The sequence below is a fragment of the Electrona antarctica genome (genome assembly GCF_951216825.1).
Source record: "Electrona antarctica genome assembly, chromosome: 22".
Lineage (NCBI taxonomy): Eukaryota > Metazoa > Chordata > Actinopteri > Myctophiformes > Myctophidae > Electrona > Electrona antarctica.
The window spans coordinates 32,396,356-32,410,799 of NC_136805.1; the positions used below are offsets into that span (position 1 = coordinate 32,396,356).

General features: G+C 45.8%; 1 protein-coding gene across 2 annotated transcripts in view; it reads right to left on the bottom strand.

Moving 5' to 3' along the window:
• Nucleotides 1–409: 409 nt before the first annotated feature.
• The window catches only part of LOC306915970 (BAR/IMD domain-containing adapter protein 2-like), a 94,657-nt gene continuing 80,622 nt past the window's right edge, over nt 410–14,444 (bottom strand). For both annotated transcript variants that reach the window (XM_079493671.1, XM_079493670.1), the window contains 8 exons: nt 13,519–13,671; nt 9,405–9,641; nt 7,467–7,689; nt 6,705–6,906; nt 5,249–5,329; nt 4,666–4,840; nt 3,219–3,256; nt 410–791 (listed from right to left, as the gene is read on the bottom strand). In XM_079493671.1, coding sequence (XP_079349797.1) covers nt 758–791; nt 3,219–3,256; nt 4,666–4,840; nt 5,249–5,329; nt 6,705–6,906; nt 7,467–7,689; nt 9,405–9,641; nt 13,519–13,671 — 1,143 coding nt within the window. In that variant the 3' untranslated portion in view covers nt 410–757. The remainder of the gene's footprint in view (nt 792–3,218; nt 3,257–4,665; nt 4,841–5,248; nt 5,330–6,704; nt 6,907–7,466; nt 7,690–9,404; nt 9,642–13,518; nt 13,672–14,444) is intronic.

Here is a 14,444-nt window from a genome sequence, read left to right on the forward strand (position 1 = left end):
TGCATTGGTGTGACATGTCCTTAAAACCGGTTTGTTGCAAGGAGTTGCATTGGTGTGGTTTAGGCATTAAAACCAGGTTTCATTTGACGGGACGGGACGGGACGGGACGGGGGGGGGGATATAAGAACAAAACATGGATATAAGAACAAAACAATGTACATGCATGAAAGACAGGCAAAAGATACATATTCCATTCCATTGATTTCAACAAGGATGGCACCAAGAAGTCTTGTTTTCATTTTGTGTGTGTGTGTGTGTGTGTTCTTGGTTTAGCTTGGCATGGCTCTGCATCAAGGCCTCTGGCTACTGCCCAGTTAGAAAGCACAGGGTGTGGGGGGGGGGGGGGGGATTGGGACATACATACAGTTCTCCAAACCTTCCCCCCCACACAGGGAGGGCTTGGGAAGAGTTTATTGCCATAAGCAGAAAGAGGCGAAGAAGAGGAGAGGAGGGGGTGGGAGAGAGAGGTGGTGGAAGGATGAAGGGGCAGCGAGGTCGTCTGTCCTATTGCACGACTGGCGTCGGGGCTCCACTGAGTGCGTTGCGTTTGGACGGCGTCAAAAAATCAACCGGGGCGATTGGGTGATGCCGTCCAAACGCCCTCCAGGCGCGACCGTCGGCAGTGGAGCACCCTTCATCATTGATTAAAAAGGGAACATTCCCTGCGTTGACGATGACGCGACGCTGACGGGCGGCCGACGGCTGCAGTGGAGCCCCGGCGTGGCTGAGTCTGTTTGTCCCGGCTGTCTGCCTGTCCTCACACTGTGGAAATCAATTTGCCCTCTGTGGAACTGTGGAACAAAGACAGGGAGAGGCTTCCAAATGGGCTGTGCTCAGGAGAGGAAGAACAGCCCAACAAACACAACCGTAGTGGTGGGGAGGTATAGAGGCAGGCCTCGTTCTACCTCCCACAAGCCACGCATGCGAAATGAGGAAAAAATACCTTAATTCTGGGGACATGATGGGAGGTACAGTGGTCATTCTAACGTGGTATCGTCTAATAATGACCACGAGGGAGATAAGCCCCGGTCACACATCTGCGTCAGACACAACTTAAAACGCCTGCGGTCGCGTGAGGCGTGACGCGACTGCTTCCCCGCTCACTTCTATCACAGGAGAGAGAAAAGGAGTGGTGCGCAACGGATGCCTCCCGTTGACGGCACGAAACACGCGAGGACCGATGCGCGTGAAGCACCGTGTTCATTTTCAAAAGCTTCCATCATACAGTCTGGAGAACGGAAGCTATGGTCATGAGTAAAAGATAAAGCGGAAGTGAAGCCTCCTCCCCACTTCCGTTTTGTCTTTACAGTCGCCGCAAATGTATCCCAATATAAATCGAAATCATCAAAGCATAATATATAGCTTGCTGTTTAGCAGAAATGGAAATAAAAATAATAAAATGTAACAATACTTTAACCGGCAATGACAGCTTCCTTACTCGGATTTCGGTGGATGTGTAGCTCAAGACTCTATATTGCATTCGGAGATTGTGCAATAGTTGTCTGGCTACGCGAGACTATAAGACAGAAGCGATGTGCATTGACCCCACTTGAACTACACACCGTTAAAGCGGCTCTCCTGCCAGCATTGCCCACAGCCCTGCAGGATAGCATGGGAAATGGATGCATCCGACTATGGGCCGACGCATCATCGGCATGCGTCGCAGATGCGTTGATTAGAGTGCGTCTGGCGCAGATGTGTGACCGGGGGGATGTACAACAGTGTGTTGTGCAACTTTGGGTTTTAGGTTCATGTTTTAGGTTGTTATTAGAGAAAGTAAAAGATGAGTTGTTTTTATTTTTTATTTTCATTTGCTGCTTTCTTTAGTTTTAATGATTTGACCTATTTTTTGACAGGGGGGGATTCGAATAAGTGGCTGAATATTTCTTTATTGTTATTTAGGCTACTACAATCCTACTAGACCCCAGGAAATTACATCTGGCCACAACGGATATCCACAGCATTCTATTGAATGTGAAGGAGGAGTTGACAAAGTAAAATATTGACCCTATGACACATAGTATGGCATCCCCCTAGTAGTCAGTTGTTCGTTCAGAGTTCAGACACACAGAAAACAACTACTGTGGCTGACTGATGTAATTTCCTGGGGTCTAGTAGGACTATAGTAAATAAAAATAATAATTAAGAAATCACCATAAAATGTCAAAAAATACATATTTAGCCACATATTTAGCCTCCTCCCCCGTCAAAAATAGCTGAAATCGCTAAATCACTAAAGAAAGCAGCTTTTTTTTAACACTCATCTTTTACTTTCTCTAATAACAACCTAAAACATGAACCTTGGTTGAAAACCCCCCCCCCAAAGTTGTCCTTTAAGCAGCTGGAAGCTCTGTGGTGGATTATGGAACACTGTAAAATTCTGAGACAAATTAACATTCAGAATGTTACTGTGAAGCAGCTGAGCTATAGGGGTGGAAGGAGCTGGTGAAAAAGTGCTTTTTAATTAACAAAACAACTTTTGACTTTAATTAAAATTAACCTAAAAGACCATTTTCAACCGTACGCTCATTATAAGATGGCACCATTTGTCTCTGTCTTAGAGGTGGGCTGTGGACCGTTCAGAAACCTGCCACAGCCAAGAAGTATTGGAAATACTCAAAGTACAAATTACTTCAAAATTGTACTCAAGTACAGTACTTAAGTAAGTGTATAATGAGTTACTTTCCACCGATGATTGTCCTGTTTTTGTCTTGGAATACAAGGTACACAGTGCTGCTTAAAACACCTTATGCACACTGCTATCACATCCCTATGCCTGCACTCTCGCTCTCTTTTGACCTCCTATAAACAGCTATAGTGTAGATTCTGTCTTAACACAAACCATTAAATGCCTTTGACAATGAATGGAGAACTTACGTCATAGGCCTATGTGTGTGTCTGAGCAGATCGGCTGTCGGTATGTCTGTCTGTCGGTATGTCGGTGGAAACCCTTGGCCAATAAGGGACCTTATGCCCAACAGTTTGGGCAAAGGGTTTGTTTGCAGTTGAGGGTTTTAATTTTGAACTATGTATTTATTTATGTGTACTGTAAAACATGAGCACCGTTCATATGAAAGAATTAAAGAAACAAGTTGTCTTTGTTATACGAATTGGCTGCATGGAGGATAGTTGAACTTGTACCCTCTGGCTTTAATAGTCAATAGTTTCTACTGACTAGTCAATAGTCAGTAGAAAAGTATTATGAACCTGATTCTTACCTTGTAGGGAAACGGGGCTCATACTCTTCAACTCCTTGCTGTAATATTTAAAAAAAAAAGAAAAGAAAACACTTTATAGGTCGTACAGACTCATACTAATTCCTGATGGATCTATTTTAAAATGTGGTTAAAATTGCCATAATCAAAAGGAACCAGTAGATGGCAGCAGAGTCACAGCAACGTGTAAATATGAGGGCTAAAACAATATTCACTAAAAACCTTAAGTTTGAGGGTAACCATTATGGAATTTAGTTATGGAGGTTATGGTTTACAATATGCTGTGCTTGTGATATCCTGTGTGTATAATATACCATGGGCGTGTGCATGCGTTAGTGCGCGAGTATAAGAGAGAAACAGCGAGAGAGAGATAGAGAGCAACAGAGAGAGACAGAGAACGCAGTCTCTCCTGAGGCTTATTAACCACTTAAACACTGTATAATTAGCTGACTGGAGTCCCCCAGGGTTCTTATATAAGGCCTTCACCTCTGAGCGCTGGAGTCCTTACTTCCCCTCCATATTAAACATCACTTATTCCGTAGAACGCCTGGTCTTTGATTGTGTTATTGGTACCCAGACTCGCCTCGTCTTTGATTGTGTTATTGGTACCCAGACTCGCCTGGTCTTTGATTGTGTTATTGGTACCCAGACTCGCCTCGTCTTTGATTGTGTTATTGGTACGCAGACTCGCCTCGTCTTTGATTGTGTTATTGGTACCCAGACTCTCCCATTGGTGAGTGACTTCCAGTGCAAACGGGGCTGCCTCCGCATGAAGGGCGCCAGTGATCCATTTCCCCCAGAAACTAAACGAATTAACCCGTTATGTGGCATGAAAAGTTAAGGCTGCTAGAGGACTACGCCATGCAATCAGAGCCACACAGGCACACACGTGCACAGAGGCCGTCAGTAGGAAGTCTCTCTCTCTCTCTCTCTCTCTGTTCTGTGTTTCTAAATTGCTGTGTGATCCGGTCTAGACCAGATGGTAAAATAAAAGAAAAAAAAGAAAAACGAGTTGGAATAAAAGATGGATATACCAAACGACCTCTTACTTGAAGAAACGTGTCTGATTCATACGCCGCATCAAGGCTTGTATTGGGTCGGCGCTAAAATTATGATGCTCTTGAACACAGGGGAATTTTGGGTAATACGGATTCCGGTTTGTGGTTTCCTGCCTGATGACTATACAAACCAGTGACTATACATGACCTAAGTAATACATGACTTATTAGTACGGATGAATCATTATTACGGACGAATCATAAACCTGAAAAGGAATATGCTTCCCAGGCTTGCAGCTGGCTAACCGAAGTGGATTTCACAAGATGGCCCCTGAAAAGGTGGAAGCGTTATCAGTGTTTGTGTGATGACTCAGTGTGTCGTATGAGCAAGTTGGCAGGTGAGAGTGCACGCGTGCGTGTGTGTGCGCTTGTGCATTTGCAGCGCCCCCCACCTGTGAGAAGCCTGGCCCTGCCACGCTGTAGGGGCGTTGCTGTGGTCTGCTGTGTGCCAGCGAAGCGCCACTCTGTGCCGCCATGCGGGAGTGCATGCTGTAGTCTGGGACCGGAAGAGACATGTCTTCTTTCTCCAGGAGGTTTCCTGTACTGCTGCTCTTCCCATGGTTGAGGCTGCGCGCACGCACGCACGCACACGCACACACGCACCCACACACCCACACACACACACACACACACACACACCAGAGTTAAATTACTTATGGTGTCTACTGTATGACAAAATCCATATCATCTTTTAAATCACTTCTCAAAACCCATTTTACAGAATTGCTTTTAATTAATTGAAACGCTTTCTTATTGCTCACATTTTCTTTCTTTTATTGTGTCTTATGTACGGTCACGCTGTATCTGTTTTATTCGTAATGGTACGTAGTAAAATGAACACTATGGGTTTTACTGCGTAGAGTGACTTTAGTTAAGCACATCAGTCTGCTGCATTCCTACCTCTGCTGCCTCATATTCTACACTAATCTACAGAGCTGTATCTGTGGTGCGAGTCGAGCGAGGAAGAATACATACTTGTGCACTCGAAGCTGTCTCATGGAGTCACCGTCACCGTCGGAGATGAGCTGCGTGTAGGAGAAAGGAAACCAGCCACGCCTGGGAGAGGCAGAGGAGACGCACGTTAGCTATGCATCAAAATTAACAACACATTAGCCACGCATCATAATTAACAACAAAACGCTTTAGAAAACCCCAGACCAATTAAAAGCCGCTTAACAGCTAATGATATACATATCAGCTGTTTTCGGTATTGGTACGACAATGTGCTGTGCCACGTTGTGAGCTTATATAGATCTGTTTTTGAAAATGTTTACATTTGTAGTGTGGTCCTTTTTTTTTATTCTTTATTTACCCAGGGAAGTAGCTGAGCACAGATGCTCATTTTCAGCAACGCCCTGCAAAGGAACCTCTATATGGGGACCTACCACGGGTCACAGACAGTCAGAGAGAGAAGGATTATGCTGGCAGGGCACTGCGTCAGGCATCCAGAACTAGTGGCAAACAATAACCCAGGGCAAAGCCATGCAGGACAGGCAAGAAGCGCACCACCTACGTAATGTAGATGCACTGCGGTGCGACAGCTTAGGAAAGGCAAGAAGCGCACCACCTACGTAATGTAGATGCACTGCGGTGCGACAGCTTAGGAAAGGCAAGAAGCGCACCACCTACGTAATGTAGATGCACTGCGGTGCGACAGCTTAGGAAAGGCAAGAAGCGCACCACCTACGTAATGTAGATGCACTGCGGTGCGACAGCTTAGGAAAGGCAAGAAGCGCACCACCTACGTAATGTAGATGCACTGCGGTGCGACAGCTTAGGAAAGGCAAGAAGCGCACCACCTACGTAATGTAGATGCACTGCGGTGCGACAGCTTAGCTAACAACACTGTAGAGCTCAAGAGCCTGATGCTAGATAGGAGAGTGTGGAAGGCAGCGATTCAAGAGTCCCCAGTTGGTGTTGGCTAGACCGCACTCTCGCATTGCGGCGCTAGGGTGACCAGACAGTCCTCATTTCCAAGACTTTTCAGGCGTCCCACAAATTGAGACCCTGTCCCACATTGTGACTGGCAGGCATCATTGTTCAAATGCCCTAATAGTTAGTCTCCCAATCGTTGGATTTCTGTTGTAATTTATCATGTTGTCTATTTTCCTGCAAGATGTGCCCATTAAAATAACATGAGGAATATCCTCTAGGCTACAGTACCAAGTTGGCCATACCACCCATGACCAAAACTAGCATTTTAAAACAAAATGTGAGACGCCAAGGAGGTTTAATAACAAAATGATAAGTAATATTACGCCTATGGTCGAATAAGCTAACCCCCCCCCCCCCCCCCCTGTCCCACAGGAGTGATACTTCTGTCTCTCAAATGAACAGTTTGGATCTAGTCACCCATGTGCACAACTGCACATGCACACATCCACGTGCATATATGGGCGTGTCTGTGGCTCTGTGTGCTCAGTCTGCTCACATCCTGTTCTTCTCGTTCTCTCCGTAGTGCCATCCGTCGCGGGCCTCGGGCACCAGCAGCGTGATGACGTCTCCCTCGACGAAGCTGAGCAGGGTGCTGTTGTCACCGGCCGCGTGGGAGAAGATGGCCTGGACGCGCGTCCTCCCGTTCTTCTCCAGCCCCGCCGCCATGGAGCTGGAGCGGGGCAGCGTGCGCGTCTCCGCTGGACGGGAGGGGAAAGAGAGACCATGTTATAGACCGGCGGTTCTCAAGGACCCGACCAGAGGCAGATTCTACAAATGCCTTCTAAAATCAGTAGTTCTCGCAGATGTACAAGACCAGAACTTTCGCGCGCTCACGTCTAGGGACAAAAAAAAGAACAGCATGCACCTGTAACCCATAACACGTATCACGTGATCGGGCGTAGCCGGAGAAAGACGTTGCGGCGCGATGCTAGGGAGTAATACTGGTATTACTCTTATTATTATTAGTATAATAATGTATTTATGATGTACAATACAAGCTCGCAGGGAGGGTGATGGCCTTTTTCATAAGAGATAATAAGAGATATAGGAAAACATCACTTAAGATTTCAGTAGATCAGAGCATGTGAAGGTTATACTTTGTAGCATGGCCCTTGTGGGTGACATGCAATGCAATGCTTATGAATTTTTTACTGATTTGCTTGAGGAAAAAAAAATTATATTGTGGGTCATGTGATAAAGGTATAAAATACGCGTATTAAGCGTGCCGTGGTGTGACGTGTTCTGCTCCCATCCTTACTCAGCGTGGTCTTGCTCTTGGTGGGGGCCACCTTGCGGACAGGCAGGGTGTTTGAGTACCCCTCCCCTCCTCCCTGCCGCTGGGTCTGTGGCGAGGCCTTGCCCGCCTGGGCAGCAGCCTTGCCCTCCATCCAGTGCTGGTAGTCATCTCCTCCGTGGGCGCCGCCCGACGACGTGCCGTTCGTCAGCGACATCCCTCCGTCGGCCCCCCCGCCCATCAGCCTCTGTTGTGCAAACGGCGGGGAAAGGAATTTGCATAGCGTTGAGAGATGCATTCTTGGATTGCCCCTCCTCACTCTCTTTGTCTCCCCCCCCCCCCCCCTTCCTCTCTCCAACCCCCTCTCCCTCCCCCCATCTTCATCTCTCCAACCCCCTCTCCCTCCCCCCCCCCCCCCCCCATCTTCCTCTCTCCAACACCCTCTCCCTCCCCCCCTCGTCTCTTTCTCTCCCCCACCCCTCTCTCTCTCTCGCATCACCAAGGCAGTTATGTAATGAAATGAGAAAAAGAGGTTGCGCATCAGCCATGGTTTTCAATAGAGTGCTACACTCAAACTCCAGTCTACACCAAAAAGTAGGAATTGAAAAAAATATCCAAAAACGGTAGCACATCTAAAATTTCAAATAAATGCAGGACAAAGTACTCATTTCGACTTATTTTTTATTGGAAATGCTCTGATGAAGGCTCATAGCCGAAACGCATAAGCGTTCGTTTTTGTTGGTGTGTGTCAATAAAAAAAGTAGAAATGTGAGTATTTTGCTGTTTTTGCTGTTATGTAATGGTCGGTCACAATGCGCGAGATGTAAAGTGGATGTGATGTACAGATCAGCTAATGACTGATTCATAGAATATAGCCGATCTACAAGCTCACAGCACGTCACATCGCAATGCGTTGTGAGCTTGTAGATCTGTTATGTTCAGCTAAACATGACGAGTGACGACTATACATATCCATCTATACATATTATTATTCACAGACTCGTTCTGAACGGACATCGTACTAGTACGTCTAATAGAGTGAACGTGACAACTAGCCTCAGGATCAACACTGAACTGACACAATCCTAATGAAGGTATCTCACCATCGTGTCTTCAATCTCATCCTCCAAGTTCCATGATTCATTCCACGATTACTTATAGGATGAGATTCAACGTTTTTCTCTGGGAGCACACACACCACCAAGTTACAGTACATGCACCACGGGTTCAAATTAAAAGTGTTTAATTGGAACACATTTCCATGTGAATGTTTTCCGAGTATTTATTCAGTTTCCTTTTCTGGGGTAGCAGTTCGGCTGCTTGTACGCGACAAGCTAATTAGCGTGGCCCAGCACTAACGATGTCATTTGCATGGCTGAGGGTTCCTGAGGATGCTTTGAGAGCTGTCATGATGCGACGGCAAAATCCAGGGGCAGAGCGGGGGGGCATTATTCACTGCCCGGCGGCAGCAACACACTCCAAAATCCTAATTAAAGGCATTGTTATAGGCGCGGAATGCATCGCTCTCACTCTCGTGTGTTTATGTGTGTCACAGATCTTTGCACCCCAACAGAGATCTGAAGCACACTCGCACTACATGCATTGCACGCACTCAAGCAGAGACACACTCACACACACACTCGCACGCACGCACGCACACGCACACACACACACACACACACACACACACACACACACGGGTTGCTCTCCATCACAACAGCTCTTCAAAGCATTCGGGGAAATGGAATCCCTGGATAACAGCATGAGGCTGAGGTATTAGGTGTATTAGGCTAATCAACCAGTTTGAGCAAAACACTCACAACAACATTAAACCTAACGAAGCATTGTTATGCAGCCGAGGTCATAATCATTCAACAGACCCTCCTAACAAACCAAAGGTGTAATGAAAAAATAAAAAATCTGCAGTGCATGAGAACAAGGAAGCAGCTGCCTGGAACCGACCTGTTGTGCCATGAGGGCGGCCAGCTCCGGGGGCACCGGCAGGGGCTTGGCGCCAGGGATGGGTTCAGAGATGACCTTGGAGCCTGTGTGGTGGTGGTGGTGGTGGTGGGCAGCGCCGCCACCAGGCCCCTGACTGATCATCTGCTGGGCCAGGAGCATGGCGCGGTCGGGAAGCTTGTTGGGCTCCGCGCACGACTGCTGCCACAGCGGCATCTTCTGGGAGAGAAGCTCCTTCCCCTGAAGAACACATGGAGGTTGAGGGAGAGCCAGATGTTGACGATTAATAATTGCGATTAACGATATAATTGTGGGGTTTTTTTTGCATTGAACATTGGAATGTTACAATTGAATAATAATAATATAATAATAATGAATTGGATTTTTATAGCACTTTTCCAAGTGCTCAAAGCGCTTTACAATGGTTCATTCATTCATACATTGGGAGGTGAAGCGGCGAACAGTCGATGCCAGCGTCCTCACTTCCCACATTCCCAATGGTGGCAAGCTCACACCGACCAACTCATTGGAGGCAAGTGTCTTGCCCAAGGACACTTCGGCATGTGGACAGGAGGAGCCAGGATTCGAACTGCCGACCCAGGGATCATTGGACCTGCTCTACCTCCTGAGCCACAGCCTGTTTTTCTGTTTAGCCTTTTAGGCTTCGTAATCACAAATTGCACAGGGCAGAAATAAGTAATAACTAAAATATACAAAGAAATCAAATCACCGACACATTCAATCATTTTTTAATAATTCAACGTGTTGTAAGCTTGTAGATCTGCTATTTCTGCTATTGTTGAAAAATGTTTGAACATGTATGGACATTGCCGATAATAATGGTGATTATCTCAAATAATTACGATTAGACAATTATGTAATAATTGTGACAGGTCTATCGAGATGTACTGCATGAGGGCGAGGAAGCGTGAAGACGGTCACGGAGGCGAGGGAAGAGCAGAGCGGAGGAAAAGGACGGAGAAATAAATAAAAAACACAAATCAGGCCCGGGTGGCTAGTGTAGCGGTCCGGGCACCTAGGCTGCTAAGCCAGCCTGGCGGCGTGTTGCGGGTTTGACTCCCGATCCCGACGACCTTCACCGCGTGTCACCCCCCCATCTCTCGCCCCATTTCCTGTCACCATACTGTACACTATCCAATAAAGTCAGAAAAAGCCCAAAAATATACCTTAACCCATTTTGAGCGGGAACCCCTTTTGGTGGTTACATACATTATGTTATCATTTAGCTATTGAAAAATAGCAGATCTACAAGCTCATAGCGAACTACGAACTTGTAGGTCTGCTATTTTTTTTAAATCGTTAAAATGTGCCTCAAATCTTTCAGAAAATTGTCATGATTTAGAAAACTTTTTTTTTAAAATTTCGACGTCAGGCCTGAATGGGTTAAAAAAAACAACACACAAATCAGAGGGAAGAAGACCAATGGGGAGAGAGAGAGAGAGAGAGAGAGAAGAAGAGAGTGATGAGTACACTCATGGGACGCAGAGCCTCTCTTTACGGGCATTTTGAAGGGCTGACTTGCAACTCCTCAATACATTATACAGCAGAGCACTTGGAATCCCAAGTGGGCTTATGCAAAAAAAGAAGAAAACGCCTCATTTGCATTCAATCATCGAGCGAGCGAGTGAGGAGGAGGCAGTTGAAGAAACAAAGAAACAAAAAGCGGTGAGGAGATACCGTATAGAAGCTCAAACTTTTCTCTTTCAAGCAGCTAGTTTAAAAAAACACACGTCTCTCTCTGTCTGTCTGTCTGTCTGACTCCAGAGTCGTGTGGTCCCTGTGCTGTGCGTGGGCTCCCGGAGGGAGCAGGTGTGTGGGTGGAAGGATCAGCCGAAATTAGCATAAAAATAGCAAAACTTAGCAAATAGCAGAAACCCGTCATGAAGTTCTCATTTTATACTTTCCCATATGACGTTTTCACATGGCAAAAATAGATACATTAATCTACACTCTTACAACACGACACATCGCAACGCGTTGTGTGCTTCTAGATCTGCTATTTTTGTTATATTTTAAATATTTGGACGTCTTTGCCTATAATGACAGGCCCAAACGTGCGTGTGTGTGTATTCGCCTCAGTATTTCTGGCTGTTGGTTAGGCTAGTGAATGAATGACTATTTCCCAGTTGGGGAAATAGTCAGGAGTGATAAACTCATCCAGTGTTTCCTTTCACTATTATTCACTCTAGCGGTTTCGGATGTTATCAGATGATTTAATCTCCGTCATCAGCCCGTATCAAGACGGCCATTGTCCGTGGTTGTGTTGTCCGACTACTAACACTATTACTAACCCTACTCTAAATCTTACCCGAACATCAGTCTTAACCAGCCACGTAAGTAAACATAAAGCAAATTTGTTATAAAGCGCAGTTTCACTGTGTTTTCGCTTCGGAGGCAGTCATTTCACTTCCGCGTTTCCTACTCGCCTACTTGCGGTAGGCAGTATGTAGGAAAAGTCCATATTGCTCCATTGCATGGTGTGATAAGGAACATATTGGTGATTATCGGTTGATAACATTCGAAGCGGGTGTTCACTGGATACTTTTACACGCGAGTACTTTTTCCACCACTGAGATGAAGTAAAAGTGACTGTGGGAAACAGCGTAAGGAGGGTGAGAGAAAGAGAGACACACACACAGCCAGGCGGTGGCTCTGCAGTGTTCTTGTAGAAGTAGGCCACTCTCCTGCCCTTACTTGTCTCTCTCTCCCCTCACAACCCACCCACGCGCCCTCCACCTCCCTCCATGTTCCCACATCACGTGCACATCTTCTGCTCCCGGTTCAGACATCCCAGAGCCATAGAGTAAGACAGAGTTACGACATTGAGGGGGCAGAAAACAGCCTGGTCACGTGGTTCATGTACTCGCGCGAGCCCATAGACTCCAATGCATTCCGTAAACTTCCGGTTGTCCCTTTTAAAAAGGGACAAACCAATAGAAGTCTATGTAGAAGAGCCTGGCCCCATGAAGTCAACAGAGTTGTTGTAACTGTCTTTTTAAGGCTCTGAGACAGCTACTGTGCTCACTGCTCGGGCACGAGCACATCTCAGACACAGACAGTTAGGTAACACAAAGCTGCTGACGAACCATTTCTGGAGACAATGTCAGCAGCAGAGTCACGATAGTACGTCCTCTCTGCAGATACTGCTTGGAAGCATTGTATGAATACGTGCATGTACTGCCTGGACGCTATGCATGAATAGTACTCGCATGTACTGTACTGTGTGGAAGCAAATAGGGGTGCACGGTGTTAGAAAAGCATGCGATATTCGATAACGTTGTCGAATACCTCGATAACAATATGAAATGCAGTACCTGTATATAGTTTTAATGTCTTCAGGTTAAGTTTAGCAAAATAAAGACATTAAAACTGTTAAAAATTTAAAACTAATATCTAGCAAATGAATAATGCCTCTGAACTTTGACTTTCAATTACCTTATTGCACATGGCCTAAATGCAATGATAATATTAGGCGTGCTGCCATTCAGGATGGAAAATAAAATTGTCCTGTTGGATTTGGGGAGTGAAAGTAGTTCCACGAGGGGCTACTGGGAAGGGAAGTACTTGATATAAAAAGAAAACGTTCAGTTGAGAGGGGCATATGGGGGTCATGATCTTTACGTCATTTCCAGGACGTCTTCACCAGTTGAAATAATATACTGTAGCTTATTCTGGGCCAGATCTGACGATATGACTTAAGTTGATCTAGCCTTGTTCGGACTCTCTCTGATTCACCCAGGGACCTCCGTCTTAGTGGGCAGAATTTATGTTGGCTGAAATCAGGTGATATTCTGGGCCAGATCTAGTCAAACCAAGACTAGTCAGATCTGGATAGCCCCAATAGAGACGTCACTAATTCGTCCTGGTCCTGACCGTGCTTTCTGCGAAGGCCTATTCATACTCCAGGTTTAGGTGATAAGGTGACTACCGAAACGGTGGTCAGTAAAAAACAGAGAGATGTGTTTGGGTGAGCTCATCACCGCCAGCATGACTCCATGTTGTAGTTTCCGGTGGTCACCTTATCACCTAAAACTGGAATATGAATAGGCCTTTACGGTTCTGATGGTAATGATAAAACCATTGTCCTCTATATCACCTTGCTGTGGTAGGTGTTGCTGTTCTTGGCCACGGCACACTGTCGGTCCACCAGGAAGCAGAACCTCCGCCTCTCCTCAGACAGAGCGTTCTTGTAGCCCTCTGCGATGTAGCTCTCCAGCTCGCTCTGCTTGTTGCTGATGGCCTCCACGTACTGCATGAGGAAGAGAGGGAAGGAGGGAGGAGGACGACATGAGTTCACATGGCAGACAGATAGAGATGTTGCCCAAGATATCATGGGGGGCAAAATCCGTGAACAATGTGGGTATTATTACCCATTTAGGCCTGACCTCAACATTTAAAATAATTATTCTAAATCCTCCAGTTTTCTGAAATAAATATTTTCACGATTTTTCAAAAATAGCAGACCTACAAGCTCGTAGCGCGCCACTCGGTGGCGCGCTATGAGCTTGTAGATCTGCTATTTTTCAATAGCTAAATTATGACATAATGTTTAAAACACCAAAAGGGTTTCCCCGGCCCAAATGGGTTAAACATATTCCTAAAAAAATGGATGTGAGAACTTCTCCTTTGGTCCACCTATTCCTGGGACATGAGACGTGAGAATGATCCAGCAAATCCCATACACCAGTAGTGTGGGTGGGTGTATGGGATTTTTTTCACAGGTCCCAATATCACTAAACAGTAAACACAGGTGAAATTCACCCCAACACCTGCATGTAAAAACAAAATCACACCCGTGTGAAGTGAGGGGCGCTAATATATTAAAGTCTAACTCATGTTGATTAGGTGATGTAATGATGTAAAACAAACGGTGCCAACACAAACATTAAATGCCATTAACAATAAAGAGACAATATGACGTAATGAGGGACAAGATGACGTAAAGAGGGACAATATGACGTAAATTTTCATTGTCAATGGCATTTTTTAAAACAAACATTGAACTAAAAACAAACATTAAAC